The 19,125-nt window shown below is 44.7% G+C and overlaps 3 protein-coding genes across 4 annotated transcripts; all 3 read right to left on the bottom strand.

The window, feature by feature from the left end:
• Positions 1–216: 216 nt before the first annotated feature.
• Positions 217–6,514, bottom strand: tktb (transketolase b). 2 transcript variants are annotated; one of them, XR_013935570.1, is made up of 15 exons: positions 6,212–6,474; positions 4,198–4,315; positions 4,000–4,113; positions 3,806–3,903; positions 3,281–3,472; positions 2,930–3,057; positions 2,633–2,829; positions 2,369–2,533; positions 1,945–2,101; positions 1,739–1,869; positions 1,574–1,657; positions 1,388–1,484; positions 1,157–1,276; positions 451–1,030; positions 222–290 (listed from the first exon to the last, which is right to left on the bottom strand). XR_013935570.1 is itself a non-coding variant. In XM_080470061.1 (14 exons), the coding sequence occupies exons 1-14, from the start codon at positions 6,316–6,318 to the stop codon at positions 858–860; spliced, it is 1,881 nt and encodes a 626-aa protein (XP_080326187.1). In that variant the 5' UTR covers positions 6,319–6,514; the 3' UTR covers positions 217–857. The 2 variants fall into 2 exon arrangements, 1 of the variants encoding a protein (XP_080326187.1); XM_080470061.1 differs by having other exon boundaries at positions 217–1,030; positions 6,212–6,514.
• A 598-nt stretch (positions 6,515–7,112) lies between these two features.
• Positions 7,113–9,657, bottom strand: lrrc23 (leucine rich repeat containing 23). Its single transcript, XM_080470069.1, has 9 exons — positions 9,539–9,657; positions 9,229–9,373; positions 8,803–8,912; positions 8,565–8,685; positions 8,331–8,472; positions 7,971–8,101; positions 7,761–7,897; positions 7,476–7,680; positions 7,113–7,399 (listed from the first exon to the last, which is right to left on the bottom strand). Exons 2-9 carry the CDS (start codon positions 9,307–9,309, stop codon positions 7,355–7,357), a joined length of 972 nt encoding a protein of 323 aa, XP_080326195.1. The 5' UTR covers positions 9,310–9,373; positions 9,539–9,657; the 3' UTR covers positions 7,113–7,354.
• Positions 9,157–19,032, bottom strand: rbm10 (RNA binding motif protein 10). Its single transcript, XM_080470059.1, has 23 exons — positions 18,928–19,032; positions 18,465–18,520; positions 17,851–18,379; positions 17,601–17,771; positions 17,440–17,509; positions 15,980–16,053; positions 15,084–15,170; positions 14,932–14,992; positions 14,673–14,831; positions 14,306–14,466; positions 14,089–14,186; positions 13,809–13,896; positions 13,484–13,688; positions 13,030–13,139; positions 12,863–12,944; positions 12,681–12,772; positions 12,403–12,591; positions 12,112–12,306; positions 11,969–12,025; positions 11,624–11,818; positions 11,207–11,254; positions 11,057–11,112; positions 9,157–10,843 (listed from the first exon to the last, which is right to left on the bottom strand). Exons 2-23 carry the CDS (start codon positions 18,479–18,481, stop codon positions 10,753–10,755), a joined length of 2,835 nt encoding a protein of 944 aa, XP_080326185.1. The 5' UTR covers positions 18,482–18,520; positions 18,928–19,032; the 3' UTR covers positions 9,157–10,752.
• Positions 19,033–19,125: the final 93 nt, after the last annotated feature.

The raw sequence follows: 19,125 nt of genomic DNA, 5'->3' as shown, positions 1-19,125 counted from the left end.
ACTAACCACAACACCATCATGGAAATAAATGCACTAAAAATGTCTAGGTCCATTGATCTGGTAGTTCTGTCAGAAAACAAGACATTCAAATAAAGGAAATCTACTCCAAGTGTATTTCTTCACCACATCGTAAGTATTTTCCACTGTTTTACAGACCGAAACCTGATTTGGTCTATACAGCAAGGTTTATGGGAGAAAAACGACTGGGAAGCAGGAGACTTGTGTTTAGGGTTTTAATTCAGCACATCACAGCAATAACAGGAGGACGTCAGTGACCTTGAACAGCACCGCTGCGTGACGACTGATCAGGACTCGCTCGAGTTCTGGACTGAACTTTTCACACTACGTGTTCAAAGTTGCAGCTGAAACAAACTACAAAACTGATTTAAGTACATGGTATTTATGAAAAAACAGCAGCAGTGCTTCTCGGAAACAAAAGACATGAACAGCTCAAGTGCAACGTGAGGAATGTGAAAGATAATCGAGTCCTGGTCCAACTTCAGACCACAGCCTGGATGACTGGCAGTGGCCCGTCAGCTCAACATTAACAGTGTTCTGTGATGTTTGTCGGCATCTTTTACACACTTTTGGAAACATTAAGGAAATAGAGAAGGAATGATGCTGCCTGAAGCGAAAGAATCCATCCGAGCTGAGGAGACTCGGTGCAGAAGGAGGAGTTTAACACTGACCACACTGCAGGGACCCGTTAGTAAAGATACAGGTTAGCATTACACGCTGCACTCAAGTCAAAGCCACAAGGTGGCGCTAGAGACGTTTACCCGGTCTTCATGTAATCCTGCCTGGCCGCCAGCTCGTGATGGAAAAGGGGCAACATGGAGGGAGATCAGGTGTGGTTCTTAATTTGCGAAGGTCTTACGGACGGCGCTGGCGATGTGTTTCGCGCTGATGCCAAACACATCCAGGAGCTCGTTGGGCTTCCCACTGCGGGGAACGCCGGACACTGCCAGGCGCGTCACGACGATACCGGGCTCCCCGCCCACCGCAGACAGCACGGCCTCACCAAGACCGCCTGAGGGGACGAGACGGGAGACGGACAAGTTCAAGTACCACGAAAAGCGGGTTTATTTCTACATGTGAACAACAAAAGTTACATTGATGGCTGAAGGCTGCAACCGGACACTAAAACACAACTTACCCTCTTTGTAGTGGTCTTCTACGGTGATGATCTGACCTCCGGTGGCTCTGGCACTGGACACGATGGTGGCGGCATCCAGCGGTTTGATGGTGAACGGGTCGATCACACGGATGTTCTTACCTACAATTCAACAGGAAATCACTTTAACGTTTCCTACTTCAAACCCTGAAGCAGCAAGCGGTCATAAACTGCCACAATGTCTTCGTCCACTAGAGGGCAGTGTGGGCTTACCTTCACTGGCCAGCACATCTGCAGCAGCAAGGGCCTCATGCAAAGTAATGCCGGCGCCAATCACAGTCACGTGATCTTTGGCAGACTGACGCACCACCTGGTGAATGAACGGTTCACAGTGTCAACATTTGTGGGAGTTTTCTCAGTTTCATAGCCGGAGCAGTTATGGTTTAAAAATCACAGCACCTTGGCCACACCGATTTCAAACTTCTCATCTGGAGAGTAGAGGACTGCTGTGTCAGGTCGACTGGTGCGGATGAAACAGACACCCTGGGGGTGGAAAGAGGGGAATTTATCACCACACTTGGTAGAAAATGTTCCTTAAGCTGTAATCAGAGGGTCCCTCCCAACCTTTGTGTTGGCCGACAGTTCCACCGCCCTCTCCGTGGACACGGCGTCACTGGGGTAAAACACAGTGCATGTTGGGATGGCACGGAACATGGCCAAGTCCTCCAGAGCCATCTGAGAAGGACCGTCCTCACCTGCAGGCAGAGGCACTTAAAAAAATGGACACACACACACGTATGGAAAAAAGAAAACATTTAAGGAGAGCTCACCAATGGAGACGCCGCAGTGGGATCCTACCAGGTTGACATTCGTCTGGGAGATTGCTCCCATTCGGATCTGGTCGTACGCTCTGGAGAAGAACGCCGCAAACGTGCTGGCAAATGCCACCGTGCGATCACGGGCGGCACAGCCAATGGCCACGCTTACCTGTAGTAAGCAAAGATCAGCAATATGGGTCAGCCTAAATTAGTGACTGCCTCTAACGCGAAGAGGCTCACTGCAAGTGGACACAAGGGGAAAGCTCAGATTAACAGCTGTGAGAATGAATAGTAACAGATTAGACAAAGTTAGAAGAGATTAGTGTAGCATGAGCCAAGTTTAGCCGTCCATCATGACTTGTGAGGTTGAACCGGCCCAGTTCGAGTTCTGTGAGAAGTTGAGCCACACTAAAGGATGAAGTGGTGAAAGATTTACCATGTTCTGTTCGGCAATGAAGCACTCGATGTAACGGTCAGGAAAAGCTTTCTTGAAGGTCTCGGAGAAGGTCGAGTTTTTGGTGTCTCCATCGAGGGCCACCACTCTCTGGCTCGCCTGGCCCAGCTTGGCCAGAGCCACGCCGTAGGCGCGCCGTGTGGCCATCTAGGAGCAGGAAAACAGTTTATCAAGTCTTGACACACCAACATCCTAAATCACACTGCTGTGGCTTCGAAGTGCTTCCATCTTGAATTAAAAGTGTACCTTGTCTCCCTTCTTGTAGGCAGGAGGCGACGGCAGCGAGATGACGCTGAGGTCGGCGGGTGCAGCGTCTTCGTTGGGCAGCTGAGGGCGCAGAGTCTTGTTGGGGACCTGGATCTGAGCCTTCAGGTCATTCAGGAGAGCATCCACTTTGTCTTTAGGGATGGGCTTTCCGTGCCAGTTGTCCTGATCCTCAATATCTGCAGCCATGAACAAACAAGCATCAGATATCAAATCTGAAAAGTTGAAAAAAGAAAAAAAAAATCCCAATCTGACAAACTGGAGGTGATTTGAACCTACTTTTCAGCCCCTTGCCCTTGAAAGTCTTGGCGACGATGCAGGTGGGTTTGTCCTTGACCTGCTGAGCCTGCCAGAAGGCTTTGCACAGCTCCTCCACATCGTGTCCATCCACCACATACGTGTTCCACCTGCACAAGTGTGACCACACGGCACGCATTGCAACAAATATTAACCCCAAACAACGCCGCATCAGCGTCTGAAAACCTAAAGTTAATCATCAAACTGGTCAAAGTGAGCAGACGCAGATAATGAAGGTCAAAAGAGTAAAGAAAAAAAATCCAGGTTTCAAGACCTTTAGACATTTAAATATGCGACTCTAGAAGGGGGGGGGTATAAATGTCCAGTACTGACCCAAATGCTTCACAGCGCTTGCGGTACACCTCCATGTCGTGCTTCAAGGGGGCGGGCTCGCTTTGCCCCAGACGATTGATGTCCAGGATAGCCACCAGGTTGTCCAGCTTGTAGAGCGAGGCGAAGGCCATGGCCTCCCACACCGAGCCCTCCGAACACTCGCCGTCACCCAGCATGCAGTACACGCGGTAACTACAACCGGAAAAAAACAAAACACACTTTAGCTCAAAAGAAAACCGTAGAAATCTAAAAATAAACGCAGACAAGAGACACTACTTGGCCGACTGCATGATCTAGAGCAACTTAAAACCATTATACCTACACTACTACTGATTTATCCAGTTAATAGATTACAAGGCATCAAGCACCGATTGAGAAAGAAGCTCCTTGCACACCAAGGAAAGAAGTACTCCGCTTTAATAGCCAACAGCATTTCACTTCTTCTGAGACATAAAGTATGTTTGACCGAATCAAAGATTATGTTTGGGGAAACTTGGAATACCTCTTTTTGTGACTTGTACTCACCTGGATTTGTCGAAGTACTTGCCGGTGTACGCCATGCCACAAGAAGCCCCGAGACCCTGCCCCAGAGAGCCGGTGGCCACATCAACAAACGCCAGTTTCTGTGAATTCATAAAGAGAGAAAATTTAAATAAATAAAAATGTTATAAAGACCTTACAAATATTAGCACCCACAGGAGACCGAACTCTGGACTTACAGGGGTGGGATGTCCCTCCAGCTCACAGTCGAGCTTTCTCAGGTTGAGCAGCTCAGACTCTTTGACGTAGCCCGCCTCCGCCCAGGCAGCGTACAGGACGGGTGCAGCATGGCCCTAGTGATCAGAACCAACCGAGTCAGTCTCCAAAAGTAAAATGTAGAACAAAAAATAAAGTGAAACTTCAGAAACTCCTCCAACCTTGGAGAGCACAAAGCGGTCGTTGCACTGGTTGCGAGGATCGTCTGCTTTGTAGCGCATGGTGTGGAAGAAGAGCACCGACATGAGCTCCGCGGCGCTGCAGCATGACGTGGGGTGGCTGAGGAGAGACGGCAGTTTATTGGCCACAGGCGAACAGTTTGGGGGGGGGGGGGGGGGGGGGGGGGGGGAATCCACATGCATTTTACAAACTCTGGTTGGGACCATGACTGTAAAAGATATTAGTTTACTGAAAAAACACACCTGGATAATAAATAAAACACATTCCAGAAAAGCTTCAACTTTTTCACCCCCCCCCCCCCAAGACAGCATTCTCTTTTATAAAAAAAATTCACTCTGGTCAGTATTTGTTAATCTGAGAAGAAAACAAGAAAAAAGTTAAGCAAACTTGTGAAACTGTTAGTTGCTGCACAGTGGTGGGATTTTGTAACCATCGGGTTTAGAAATCCCAAATTAACCAACAGGCAGAAGCTTCCTGGTGTGGGTTAAGTGGCTGATGGCATCATTTCAACCATGCTGGGAACACCTCAAATTCTCATTCAAACACATTCTTATCAATGTATTAAAAAAACATAAACCCAATGCTCAGTTTACCCAAATCTTCCTGTTGAGAGACAACCTGCTGAGAAGTTAAGGAAGGATAGTTAGGATATACGCTCAAATGATGAGGAGCAATGGCACGGAGAGCGAGGTGTTCATTTACAAAAAAAAACTCCTTTGTTTAAAAGAACAGTATCAGAACTATGCACAAGCCCTCATACGCCAACCAGGACAGGTTTCCTTTTTCCAGGCGACACAAAAGGAAGTGACAAAAAACAGGTTTATCAACAAACCGCTACACATAGCAGCTTCATCTTAAAAAAACAAAAAGATAATCAAAAGGCCAATTTTAATCAGGACAGAAAATCAGCATTTCCAAAAGTCACTGTGAAAATGAAACTAAAGTATCTGGCAAGTTGCTCAATATGAATCATTCAAGTGTAATCCCAATTTAAAAACTCATTTATCTCACAGACATGGTGAAGGACGATTACAGAATTACAATAAAAAGTGTATCAACTTTCAGGTCAGTGAGACACAAATGAAACTAAGTTTATTCCAGCGGTCGCTGGAAGGCCTTCGTGAAAGAAGCTCATAAGTCAAAGTAGCACCAAACTGCAAACAATTTCACACTTCAGACACTTTTACTCAGTAAATTATTTATCTTGATCTAATTGCCTTTTTGACAGGAGAGCTAAAGGGCAGGCAAAGTAATCTTTAAAATGCACACACCCAGGTCAACTTCTCATGTTTAGACTTGTTTTGAACCAGTGAGTCTCAATAGATGGTGCCAAGATAAACCTGGGGGCCTGAAGGAGTGCATTGGTATCATCCAAGATAAAACTATTTGTTGAATGAATGAGTTGTGAAGTGTGAGGAGGAGGAGGTGTGACATTAATACTAATGCTGACACTGCGAGTGAAGCAACACTTGGGGTGAAGCTCCTGCAGGACAAATTCATCCACTTCAGGTGTGCGCAGGAGCTGCGTTCAAAGACGCAGCTTAAAAAAAAAAAAAAAAAAAAAAAAAAAAAAAAAAAAAAGAACTTTAATGGGTCTACTAGACTTCTCCCCCAACCCCCCCGAGGCTCCGACATGTGACTTCTGTTAACAGCTCGGGCCTCGTGAATATTGAGCGATAATAACCAACTTTAAGAGGAAAACGAAAGTGCAAAAATGATTTAAAAACGCCGGCTGCGTTACGCACGAGTCCTTACGCAGGCACACGCACGGTGATTTAATGTAACTTAATTACGTAGCGTTATACATTGGCTGCACGCGCTTTTCATTTGTTGGAAGTTCCGCGTGAACTTAATCCGCAGCACGTGCACACCTCAAGGCCCCGCAACTGACGCGTGCGTGGCGGCGTTCAGTGCGGAATCTACATGACGCGTCTTTTTGTAATTAATCTACGACAAAAAAAAAAAAACACTTTGCGCTCGTTGCGCGCGACTCACCCGGAGTTGGAGGCGCACGTCGCCTTGATGGAGTGAATGCGCAGCTTGTTGGCGGCGTCCTTCAGCCCCTGCAGGGTCTTCTCGTCGGGTTTGTGGTAGCTCGCCATGTTTGCTCGAGAGTTAGGAAGGTGCAGTCTGGTTTTGTGGAAGTCACACGGCTGTTTCCAGGTGTGTGTGAGGGCGAAATGTGGCACTACGCCGCTGCAAGCTGCCCAGTAAGTACAACGGAGGAGGAGGGACACGCCGAGGAAGATTTATCCGTCCGGGCAGAGCCACGCCCACCTCATCCAATCATTGGAGGACGCGGCGGTAGCGCAGGTCACGTAGGATATAGCTTTTTTTTCTTTTTTTTTTCTTAAATATTTATCTTTTATCAAATTTACGCATCTGATGTCGTTATTTCCCTTTTGTGCATCAGTAAATATCAGGAAGCAGAGTGCACAGTGTGTGTAGCAGGTAGCAGGAAGCGGGAGATGAAGATTACACAACTTGGAAGTGTAATCGATCATCAGGGAACTACAATCTTTTTTTTTTTTTTTTAATAGAAAGAAAAAAAGAGGGTGAAATCGAAAATATTTTCACTTAAGTTGTCAGACCTGGTTGCGTTTGACACTATGAATGTTTATTTTTTAAATTACTAATAGGCATTCCATTAACAAAATCAATTAACTTATCACGAGTGTGGATTAATGCAATCTCAGATCTTCTACCTAATCCGTTTTCATATATTCTACATGACAGTATATTTCCATTCATCGCTTTGCTGTCGCTGTTCCTTTAAAGCTGCTGCTGGATGACAGCCAACAAGGAAACGATGGCAGAATTTGCTCTCTCATCCTTACACAGGGAAAAGCGCAGGATCGCTTGTCTGACTACACAAGGCTCAACTCCACTTCTACCTCACATTCAAATTTCAGATTTTATTCAATTTTTTGCACTCATATATCTACATTAGTGCCACAAAACATATACTCTATTGTTTAAAACTTGCTTTACTGTATTTAAACATGAGAAAGTCAAGGACGATTAATCATACAAGATAACATGTCAAGATACACAACACTCTCCTGACAGTCACACACCTACAAACAAAAGGTCTCTTCAAGGAGGAAAAATCCATCCGACACTTCCTCATTTTGACCATCATTGCCACTCCTCAGGTTCATGCATTTCCTCTTCCTTGAGTTCCTGAAATGACAAACACACACTGAGAACAAGAGCAAAAGTAAAGATTTCCCTCACAAATAAAATGATGTATTTTCACCCTGATCCTCTGCTGAGCTTCATCTCTCTCCTCAGAAGAGACAGGGTCTTTGTCCAGTTGTTGAAGCTGCGGTGACACCATCAGGACAGTGAGACGGTAGTCTGGTGAGTCCACCAGCTGGTTCTCAGAAAGCACTAAAGCCCGCAAGGTTTTTGACACAAGGCCAAGACACTGCAAGGCATTCTCATCGGCGATCAAATTTCCTCTGTATGAACAAGAAGAGGACAAAATAAGAGTTTCTAACCGTCTTTTGATGGAATTTTAGTGGAGAAAAAAAACCTGTACCTGACATTCAGGTACTGGAGACACTTCATGTTTTGGCTGAGGCCATCCAGAGACTCAAGCTGGTTTTCGCGAAGGTGAAGGATTGTGAGGCGCTCTAACTTCTCCAGACCCTCAAGATGTTTGATTGCATTTTGCGCCTAAGAAAAAAAAACCAATATGATGTCACAAACTTGCTGTTTTCTCTAGTTGTTAACTAAATCATTTAGTTACCAGATACAGTCGCTTCAAATTTGGCAGATTAATGCCAACTGTGGTGTTCAAGTGGTTTCCCCTCAATTCAAGAGTGACCAGATTTTCTAAACAGGCACTCTGAAGTCCGGCCATGTCCTGAATACTGTTCCCTGTGAGAAAGGTGTACAGGGTACACTCGAGTTAATTAGACAACAGATCCTATGAGTTGTAATATCAAATGACAACAGTAGTTGATAAATACTTAATCAATTTCATGACACACAGTTTCTTTGAGGCTTGGTAGGAGAGGGTGTGACAAGTTGTAAATTGACTCTTTAGGAAACTCCAAGCTTTGTGGAGGAAATTCATCACAGTCGTTGTGAAATGACCCAAACCCACCTGTAAGATTCAGGCTCTCTAAGGCAGGCCCAGCAAAGTCATCCAGGGCCTTCAGCTTGTTGGCTGCGATACTGAGCCACTGGAGATATTTCAGCTGAGAGAAAGGTTGCCCTTTGAAGCATGACACAGCATTATTGTCAGCCTGTGCAAGAGGAGCCACGTTCAGGAGTCATTAGAGGAACAGATACTGAAAGCAACAAACGTGTCCTTGTCTATACCAACAGGGCGTCTTGCCTTCAGCCACAGTAGATGGGTCAGAGAGGCCAAATGAGAAAGATCTGTGATCAGGTTGTTGGATACATCCAGAAAACGAACATGGATATAACTGCTGATAACAGTTATGTCATTCAACCCTCTGAGGAGCAAAGAAGTGACGGTTGTTATGGCATTAGGTGTAAGAGGCACATGGAGATGTGCTAACTTTAGCTTGAAGCTTCGTCAGTTTGCTTTTCATAATCGTCGGGCTTCTTACTTGTCTTTCAGGTCCAGTTTTACAAAAGCATGTGCTATTCTATTTGCTGTCCGGCACAGCAGCGACAGTCCCTGACGTATAGTTTCTTGGGTTAAAGGGAAAGCTTGTACCTGTAGAATATAGAGAGACGGGTATGATCGGTGATGTTGACTTAGAAAATGTACATTCAAAGAATTTTAGTCAGAAACAGACAGGAGGGGTTAAAGTTCAAACCACAAGCCAAGTGATTAAAGTAAAATCTGCTCTCTGCTTGAACAAGCTTCTGCAACCAAAAGTCTTTTGTATCAAGTTGGACCTTTTATCACAAATGATATAAACTGTGAAGAAATAATCACAAAGTCTGGACACCTTCACCTGAGGTTGCATTCATAGGTAATTTCCTTTAATGAAAAGACTCCTGCAGGTATGAGGATACTTCCTGTCTACCTTGTCTTCCTCTGCCAACTCTTCAATCTCTTCACCTCCATCCACGTCTGATAAGACAGCATCTTCTTCCACATCAGACATCCTGTTTACTCTGTTTCAGCAGGAAACTAGAGACTTCCTGATACCTGACGAGCAACAGATCAAACTGCCACAAGTTTGAGTGAAATCCAAAAACTGGAGGTCAGACAGAGAAGTGGCCAGCAGCTAGGCTAGGCTAACTGACGTAAAGTTCAGGCTTTAGTTTATGTTAAAACCATTACAAAGTCTACACACGGGCTTCAAAGTGACTTTTTAAAAGAAGTATTCTTACCTGCAGTTCAGTAGTGATAATTATTGTTGAAATCTGAAATAATTGATGACTGTCCTACGTCTTCCCGATAAAACCAAGAAGCTAGTTTGTAGCGGTTACCATAGAAACCGTGCTAATCTGACGCCGCGTTCAAGGTAATGGGAATTAAGGAAAATACAAGTTAGGAAACGTACCATTTCTCAGTTGGGAGTTTACAATGAATCGTAAACTAATCATCACCAATATAAGATGATGTATGGCTATTTTCATCCTCAAAGAAAAGGTTAGTTTATCCGTTTATAATTCAAAATATCGTACCGTTTACCCATGAAAAAATTTAAATTCCCACTTCCTCTGAACGCACCATGATCACATCTGTCAAAGACGAACTTTGAGGAACAAACTGGAGTTGCAACAGTAAAAAAAATAAAACCTCTGTAGGCCAATGTGTTGCATTACAGACCTCATACAGTTACTTCACAATTCCTCTTTTTTTTTTTTTTTAAAGTAAAAGTGTTTGAAATGTCAAGTTAAAATGTTGAAACAATAACCGTTTGCTGACCTGAATGTTGATTTATACTGTTGAAAATGTAATTTTGAATCAATTTACAAATGTACATGACCTTTATGATACACAGTCACATTACAGAACAAATACAGACATAAAAAATAATTTTGATGAATGATAATCATGTATTACATTTTGATTTTATAACTTCTATCAGATACACTTCTCACATCCACACCGTTAGTGCGAACCTGTACAGTTAACAATGCCACAGTTGTCACTGTTGTAGAAAAGTGCTAATTCTAAAATGTATACACAGTTCATGCCCACATGCGTCATTCACTGAATGACAAGTCATATAAGCCTTAAATTAAAAAAAAAAAAAAAATCTATGGTGCATAGACGGTAATATTAGAAATTCACATTTGCTGACAGAAAGATCTATACAAATCTTTCATAGTCTTTTTGCAAATGTTTCCCAACCAAAGAAATCTTGTTTATCATTAGCATGTGAAAAAACTGAAAACTGCATCAATCAGGAAGCAAGCCAAAAGGTGCAATCTGTGCAATATCCTGACATGGACTGCTACAGGACTATTACCATTCTTGAGGTAACTAATGTAAAACCAAAATAAAAAAAAATCTGAGAGTTTCTTCTATAAATATCTAGATGACGTTGATGGTGAGAGGTTGTGTGCTGGGTTAGGAAGTTCCTTGAGTGGGAGCGTCACTCCACTTGCATATTGCGCAGCAGAAGTCCTCTTTTCACTCCTCCCTGCAACATCCGAGCTCCAAGACTAGTGCCGGTGATCCCGTCCCTAAAGAGACAATATCAACAGAATGACTTTTACAAAGTGGTCAAGTAGCCTTTAGCTGAAAGTACAAACATTAATGTCATCACACATGGCTGTAGTTGGAAGAAATAGTCTTGATATTGACACTAATGTGGAGTAATATATTTATATATACATACATGAGAGCTATCAAACTGTATAAAAGGAGATTCTATCTGTTACATAATGGTTGCTTACAAAGGGCTGAACTTCCTCTTCTTAGGGTCAGGAGGTCCAGATCCATCCATTAGTCTCTGCAAAAAAAAAAACAGGAAAAAAAAGTACTTAATTACCAACAATAACAAAATGAAATGGTTGAGTGCATGAAGCCATCAGCACTTGACCAACCTCTTTACTGCCAGCTTCCAGTTGGGTTCTTCTCTGCTCCAGGTTTTGCTGAGGGAAAGTAAACATACGATCACAGTCATTACACAAATAAAGCCAGAATCAAATTCTGAGTCACATTACTGATTGGGAGAATAATGCAATAGTTGTATTCATTCTTTCAGAGCGATAACTTTCAAAGAACTTGGCCTTAGGAACATGCAGGAAAACCCTCAAACAGCCGATCATAGTTCTTACAACCCACAGGTGATAGATACCACTGTTGACACTGTTGTGTACATATATTTCAGAGGAGGTTAATGGCAGCAGGAGGGGCCTCTGACTGAACCTGGCATGTATTTGTCAAGTGTACACCACAGTGCTTTAAAGCAGAGTTTATCACTTGGGTGTTTGCAGTTGTTTGAAATGAGATTTCCCCACCTTGTGCAGCTCCGAGAGCTGCTGGTGCCTGATGAGGGCCTCCTTGCTGGGAAACTGTCTCCGACACAGTAGACAGGCCAGTTTGACCCAGTCTGTCATTCTTCCTTCCTTATCATCCTTCTCGCCGCCTTCTTCTTCGCTGTCGGTTTCCCCACTGTAGGCGGGAACCAGACCCTGCGGCTGAGGAGGCGAATGCTGCAGGCAAACACGAAAAGTCAAAGGGAAATAATGAAATACTGAATAGATTCTAATTAACTGGAATAGAAAGAGAAGTTGTACTAAAGACTGAAACTTATTAGATCCGGTTTACTAGAAATATTCAGAGACTATGGAATGTTTCCTTACCTCAGCACTTTGTCTGATCTGGTCCAGGAAAATCTGAGGCCGCTCAGACAGTGCCCCCTGCAGGAGGAGAAGTGAATAAACAGCGTGGTTAATACACTTGAAAATACCTCTTTCATTGTTTCTGACGCGCGTCTTTCCTTCACCTTTTTCTCCAGGACCGCATAACCTGCATCGGCACTTGCAGACTCTCTGAGGTCATCCAGGCGACTGTGACCAGAACCACGAGGAAAACCAGGAGGAAATGCTCCAGATCCGACGGCAGGGGATGAAGAGACAGAACGCATGTTCTCCTTTTGTCTATTGAGGCTCTTAGCCCAACGCTCCATGTCTTTGGCGATCTATTAATACAAATCCCCATGTTAAAACTGAAAAGCATTTCATTCTAAAAACTGAGAGCCAGTTAGTTAAATTCAATTGTGCAGTATATAAAGTACCTGCTGGGCAGTTTTGCTCTTGGGTTTATCTTTTTTCTCCTTGCTGCCTGCAGTGGCAAACATATCAGAAGGTGCTGCGCCGTCACTTGTGGGACCACCTTCAGTGTCTGACTGGCTGGCTGCAGGAATGTAGGTGTTTTTCTCTCCATCCCAGTACATGTACTGCTGACTGTGTGAGTTATAGTAGTACTGCAGAAAAAAAAAAGAGAGAAACACAAACCGATGATTAAACACCGACACACCGTTAAACTGCTGTATGTTCACTCTGAACTCTTTACCTGAGAGTTTGGGTCATAGTAGAGTCCTGTGAATGGGTCATAATAGTAACCAGAACTTTCGTCATAATGGTATGTAGACACATCTGGCACGGCTGTAGAGGCAGTCACACAAGATTCATGTTTTGAATTAACATTTGTTTGCGTGATGATATTTTGTGAAGATGTGAATGGTGGATGCTTACGGTATTGCTGAAGCTCGTGCTCTGTCCCCGGAGTCGCAGGCTGGCTGGGAGTAGCTGGTTGTGGTTTTCCCACGATCTCAACCTGTGAGGGAACCAGAGCTCCTTTAAAACAACATCAGCGCACGGAGGGATGAAGGAACAGAAAAGTCAAACACTTTGTGCTGTACCTGGGAGGTTGATGCGGTGGCAGTTGTGGTGACGAGGGCAGTCTGAGCGTGAGTGAGAGGCTGCTGCATGACAGCCGACCCAGATTTCACTGCTTCAGATGAAATGACAGCTGGATGTGGGAGAGTACACACAAACTCAATACCAACTGATATTTAGACTTTAGACTTTGCTTTATTAATCCCTTGGGATGACGCCGTCAGGGAAATTTGAGCTCCAGCAGCTTAATAGAAGAGGAGCTGCACACAGAGGATAACTAAGATGAGTTACAGAAAAAAAAGGTAATTCACCTTAAGTAAATATAGAAGTGGCAAAAAGAGTAAGTAAAACTCCTGCCAAGACTTAGCACAAACAATATAGAATAATATAGACTCTTAACTAACCTTAACTTAGCTAGATACAGAATATCTGTGTTTCTGACACAGATAATAACTCTGAGGCATTTCTGACACCAACCTGGGGCAGGTGCTCCTGCATAGACCCCATTTTGGGCTCCCGCAGCCCCCGGCAAGACAGGAACCCGGGTAACTGCCTGGGCCTTGAATGTGGAGCCATCAGACCCTGGGTACTCTTGCCCTTCCTGACTGTATGTTACTGCTGCCCCCTGCTGGTATACTGCTGTATCTCCACTCTGGCCTCCACCTGAGCCGTTCTGAGACGTCTGAAAGAGAATTTTTGTGACGATTAGGCAAAAACAAAACAGCAATATGATTAAATTACACAAAATCTGAAATGAGAGACATGCTTTCTGAGGGTTAATAAGAAAATTCAGGTATATTACCTGAGTGACAGCCCACTGTGCAGCAGCTATGGCTGTGCTTGCCACTGTGGCGGCACTCACTCTGCTGCCATCCGTCACAAAAACATCTCTAACAAGAGGCACAGAGAAGGTTTCAGTGGGTTTTTTTGTTTTTTTTTGTTGAGGGTCTACATTTCTCAGTTTCAACAGCAGATTGAGTTTTGCAACACTTATCACACTGTTCTTTCACGTTAAAACTATTATTGACTGTTCAACTGCATTTGTTTTCTCTGCAGCCAAATTTGAAGTTGCATGTTTGTACCGTTTTGAGCCTTTGGCAAACTCCACTACAATTGCCTTCCCATCAATAGAGAGAGCAGGCTGGAGAGCTTGTAAGATCTGAAGCAGCTGAGACGCCTCCTATTGACAAAAAAGGAAAAGTGGGCACGTCATCAAAGGGCAGCAAACAATGTTCTTACTGATTAGATAGAAGTGAGTGAAACAAGTAAGTGTCAGGCACGTGTCACACTGTTTCTCACCACTATGGTAGAGAGCTGCAGGAAGGCAAATCCCCTGTTGAGGTGTGTGTGTTTGTCCTTGATCAGGCGAACATTGGATGGTGCTAGAGTGGCGAAGGGAGCAAGAGCCGACAGAATGGTGTCCACAGAAGTATGTGGGCCGAGGTTTCTGAGAATGAGAGCTGTTGAAAGAGATCGCGGCAGAAAGTCAAGCATGTTCAGCAGGAGAGGAAGTAATTCATTAAAACAAATGAAGTGGTGATGTATGTCAAGACAGGCATAGGATTCATAATAAACAAAAATCGTTTCTCTGTTTGAGTATCAAGGTTGGCTCTTCTGAAGCTGAAGGTCTTCAAAACAAACTTGCTATGATGTAATATGGACTCACTGTCATTGGCAACATCTGCTTGCTGCGCAGCTTGCCCGGGCATAACAGGAGGCCCAGCGGCGTGATAGGCTGTTGGCAAGGGCAAAAGGCCTTGCGCTCCTTCTTTCTGAATACCAGCAGGCAAATCTCTTTGCAGCTGAGGCAACTTCAGCTCAGCTTCTATGGATCGAGAGTGTACTAATTAGTTGATCATGAAGGGGAGAGTTTGTCCCGTAAAAATTTAATTCATGACATTTCAAGAAAGCGAATTACAGATTACCTGATTTAGGCACATTGCATTTGAAGCACTTCTCTCTCCTTTTGAAGTTCTGCACACCACACTGTTGAAATATTGTGTCAATGTTTGTTAGAAGTCAATGTAAATAGGCTTCCAATGGCTTATATGTGGGTATGCAATATTAGACGTCCAACCTTGTTGCAGAGCCAGTCCTCGTTGGCACGCGGTTTGGGGTCGCTGTAGTGCATCGACACTCTCTGTCCCATAATCAGCAGCACTCCCTGCAGGAAAAAAGAGAGAGAGGGATGGAGAACAAAGACTGATTATCACTGATAATTGGGCTACACATGCCACAGAAAGGCCTCATCTCGCCTGAGATGAGAGAGAAAGGAAGGGACAAAGAGGGTGAGAGAGGGACAGAGAGAAAGAGAGAATGTAACTGAGGGTGAAAGAAAGAGGACACCAGAGAATAGCAACCTTCAGCTTTAGGAAATTCGGACGGACTGAGATGGTGTATGAGTAGTTTGTTGTTGTCCATTTTTAGGGACACCATGTGTTTGGTTGAATTGAGTCATCCCTCCCCCCTTAAGGGGAAACAGTTTCACAGATTTGCACACAACCCATCCCAGTGACACCAGCTTGGACCCCGGAGAGACAAAAGCTCCACCCTATAAATGTAATAATGATAGATGTCAAAAGTTCAAAAAGAAAAAAAATGAAGCAAATATTGGCTCTGACTCCCAAAACCCCCCCCCCAACCATGTGAGGAAAGTATATCACACAGTCAGACTATCCCAGAGGTGGTATTCTTACCTTAGGGAAAAAGACTGAGACAAGTCATGGAAGACAGAGGAATTTTCTCAAAAAGGAGGTTATATTGGACAAATGATGAGCAAATGTGACTGGGAAGGTCCGGTTCCCTCAAAGTATGAAGGCTTACCGACCTCAGGGTCAAATATTATTCTTACGTTTGTGTGTCTGCTGTACCATTGTGCACATCGCAGCGGGATGTGACTGTTTGGTACTGACTCGTGTGTCGCTCTGACTAAGTTCCTATATGTGTATTTGTGTCTGTGTAGGGGAGAGTGACCTGGTTGGTCTCCATCCAGCGGGTGGCCTCCTGTATGACATTAAACTCGACGAAGGCGAATCCTCGGCTCTGACCTGGACACCGCCCAGCGCCATGGCAACCGAACAACAACAACAACATAACAACAACGCAGTGAGGGGTTAGTGCTTCACGTACAGAGGAGAGAGAGACCCTGTATCAGCACTAATCAAATATATCATTGCTTCCTCTCTCCCTTGAAAATAGCACACTTGACAGCCAGTTGGAGAGCCACTGTCAGAATCTCTGCAAAGGTGGGAGGATGCAATGTCATGTAACTTAATAGGGTCAGAGAGAGAGAGACAGAGAGAGAGAGAGAGAGAGAGATCCTACCCACTCATCAGTTTGAGTCCTAGCTCTTTGGTTTTGAATAATGAAGTGTCCAGGCACCGACAGACACGCACAAACACACACATTCAAACACACACCAGGATCTCTGCAACTCTTAAGAGTCCAAGAACGGACGAGGAAGACTCAGCACTGTAGTGAAATGTCACATCCTACCCGCTCAAAAACCCAGCTATGTAGTAATACAGATGCCCATTAACACAGTATACAACAGATTTAACTTCTTCTTTATTCAAGTTACCTAAAACTATTTGTCCTAAAAACACAGAAAGAGATGTCAGGGTAAGGAAGACAGAGCAGTGCTGGGAAGTGTTAAGTGTGCCTCGTGTCAGAACGGCACACTTTACAACCAGTGAGTTAGCAAAGAGGGACGCAAGTGAAACAATGACCTGAATGGAATACCTTCAGCAAAAAACAAGCTTTTTCAAATGTTTTTTAAATGGAATGAATAAAACTCTTGTAGCTGGAAATTAGCTGCGACACTTAGATCTCGAGGCTCACACCTTTGAAAATAATCAGACAGATTATGATTGCAATCCACCTTTTCCTTTTTAGCACGGTTAGTTTGTGAGCAATGATCATCTACTCGGATGCACTTTGCTTGAAGATGAATGAGACAAGATGGTGTAAGGGTAAAGATGAGAGACCCAAGGTGAAAAGAAACATTAAAGCCATGAAGTGAATGCTAATCATCGACGTCAGCATTCAGTCTACTATTAAAGACAAAGTATGGATGGGGTTCTATTCGGAAGTGTGCATTACAGACCCGAGCAGACCAACGTCTTAAAGTAGACGACGAAGCAAAAGGCCACTGAGTAAATGAGCATTAATAATGCACGTGTGCATAGCATCAGTTATTTACCCCACCTTGTGGCAAAAGACAATCACAATACATGTGAAGGAAAGAAAACTGACTCAATGAAGAACTAAGATCAAGCTGATAAATTACAGTCACCTGAGGGAGCAGACACGATGGAGGAGGGAGCTTGTTGTGAATGACACTGACACAAATAGGACGAGCGAGAGGAAAGAACTGAAGAAAAACAAAACAAAACAACAACGACCCCAAAACGAAGCGGTGGACATGTCCTCACCTGAAGATTTGTTTCTCATAAGTCGGACCTCTCTTGGCTGGATCCCCTGCTCCTGAAGCTGTGCTCGGATCTTTAACCAAATAAAAGGAGAATTATCTTTTGAACCAACTAACAACACAATGTGTGTCTCATCAAAAGACCACAGTTGGGGTAAAAAGCACCTCATTTGTGGTGGCAGTTGGAGGCAGCATGCGAAGCATCACGATGTTGCTGGGTCTCTGGTTATGGTCGAGATCTGCACGGTAGTCCTGGTCCCTTTGATCCAGTTCCTCAAGTGAGAGGTCTGCGCCACCAATTCCACAGTCCTGATCCTCTGGCCTTCCTGGAAAAGTCTACATACAACAGTCATTAATTAATAAAAGCTCTTTGCTGCTGCAGCTCTGCAAAGACAATGGCACAATCATGAATTACCCTCCTTTTTCCGGTCCCTCGAGAGAATCTGTCCTCCTCTCTTTGTCTGCCTGTATTGAATTCCATATGTTCCGGATGAGCTCCGCCATAGCCCCAGGCGCCCTCCCTGTTGCCGAGATGAGGGGCACTATTTTCACGAAAGCCTCTCCCACCTTTTCCCCGACCTCTTTCCTGCAGGCCAGTTCGTAACTGCTCGAATTCCCGCCTGGGGCCCCCGTCCTCCTCTCTCTGGACCATGGGATGATCAGGCTGTGAAGGAAGGCACGGGGGCCACAGGAGCCCTTTCTTCAGAGGCCGGGCGTCTTCCCCTCGATGGTGAAACCCTGGGTGGTCTTGGTGACAGCCGGGTGGGAAGTCATGGACACCCTGCTCGTCGTGGCTGAACTGTTCGTCTTCATCCATCCCGGTTCCATCATACCCCAAACCGGACTCCTCGTCCTCTTGACCATAGCCCCTGTAGTCCATGTCCCGAAAATTATGATCGTTGTGGGTGTTACCATAGCGACCAATCCGGTCACCACGCCCACCCCTGCAGATTAGGACATGATATAATGTGAGAGAAATGTGGGAAGACTCAAGGAGGGACAAACACTCAAAATGAAGGTTCAGCCCACCTCCGGTCATAGTCCATCTTTATCACCGACTCTGCTCCTTGTCTGGATCCTTTATTCTGTTTGTTTACGGGAAAAGGAAGGACAAAGCAATTCAGGATGAGTCGCACTAACAAATTCCACAGAGGCCTCCAGGTGACGTGCAGCCATGAAACAGCCTGTTTTAGGGTGAAACAGCTCAACTTTAAAATGACGCCTTCTGTCGCACCTCCAAACCAAACGCCACAGAGACACAACCCGCGTGAAGCCCTGCATCTCGGACAGACGTGAAATGCGCGTACTTGACATATAAACAAACATTTGCAGGTGAAAACAAGTCTACCAACAATGACGTGTGGCGGTCATCGCCGTTAGCAACCGAGCTAACTGCTTTAGCCTCCTGATGAGGGAGTTAATCCGCCTTAAAATGCGCTGTCAGCGGCAGCAAACACAGCCGCCCCGGCTATCTGCGTCCAGAGACACTTACCAGAGCTGCATGCAGCAAACAGCCTGCCTGAAGTTGTGAAGTTGAAGGTGCGAGAGGCGTTCTATTTTCAGGGAACGAAGTGTAAAATGGCCACAGTGAGACATGTCGGAGTGGGCGGGACTAAACCTTAGCTCCTGGTGACTGATTGGCTGCAAGGAGATTCAAATCGACGGTGATTGGACAAGACAAGCAGGTCAA

Source organism: Lipophrys pholis (assembly GCF_963383615.2).
Source record: "Lipophrys pholis genome assembly, chromosome: 8".
Lineage (NCBI taxonomy): Eukaryota > Metazoa > Chordata > Actinopteri > Blenniiformes > Blenniidae > Lipophrys > Lipophrys pholis.
Note: the sequence above shows the minus strand (reverse complement) of the source record. Positions and strands in the feature narration are given on the sequence as shown.

What these genes read in the sequence shown, in the direction of transcription:
- lrrc23 (XM_080470069.1), bottom strand. Translation starts at nt 9,309, where the DNA reads ATGTCTGATGTGGAAGAAGATGCTGTCTTATCAGACGTGGATGGAGGT. An exon ending in AAACTGGACCTGAAAGACAA is followed by an intron (nt 8,686 to 8,802) that starts GTAAGAAGCCCG and finishes TTTGCTCCTCAG; the next exon opens with AGGGTTGAATGACATAACTG. An exon ending in ATTTGAAGCGACTGTATCTG is followed by an intron (nt 7,898 to 7,970) that starts GTAACTAAATGA and finishes TTTTTTTCTTAG; the next exon opens with GCGCAAAATGCAATCAAACA.
- tktb (XM_080470061.1), bottom strand. Translation starts at nt 6,318, where the DNA reads ATGGCGAGCTACCACAAACCCGACGAGAAGACCCTGCAGGGGCTGAAG. An exon ending in CCTACAAGAAGGGAGACAAG is followed by an intron (nt 2,534 to 2,632) that starts GTACACTTTTAA and finishes TCCTGCTCCTAG; the next exon opens with ATGGCCACACGGCGCGCCTA. An exon ending in TCATTGCCGAACAGAACATG is followed by an intron (nt 2,102 to 2,368) that starts GTAAATCTTTCA and finishes TGCTTACTACAG; the next exon opens with GTAAGCGTGGCCATTGGCTG.
- rbm10 (XM_080470059.1), bottom strand. An exon ending in CACAGTGGGCTGTCACTCAG is followed by an intron (nt 13,689 to 13,808) that starts GTAATATACCTG and finishes ATTCTCTTTCAG; the next exon opens with ACGTCTCAGAACGGCTCAGG. An exon ending in AGCTCTCGGAGCTGCACAAG is followed by an intron (nt 11,255 to 11,623) that starts GTGGGGAAATCT and finishes ACTTTCCCTCAG; the next exon opens with CAAAACCTGGAGCAGAGAAG.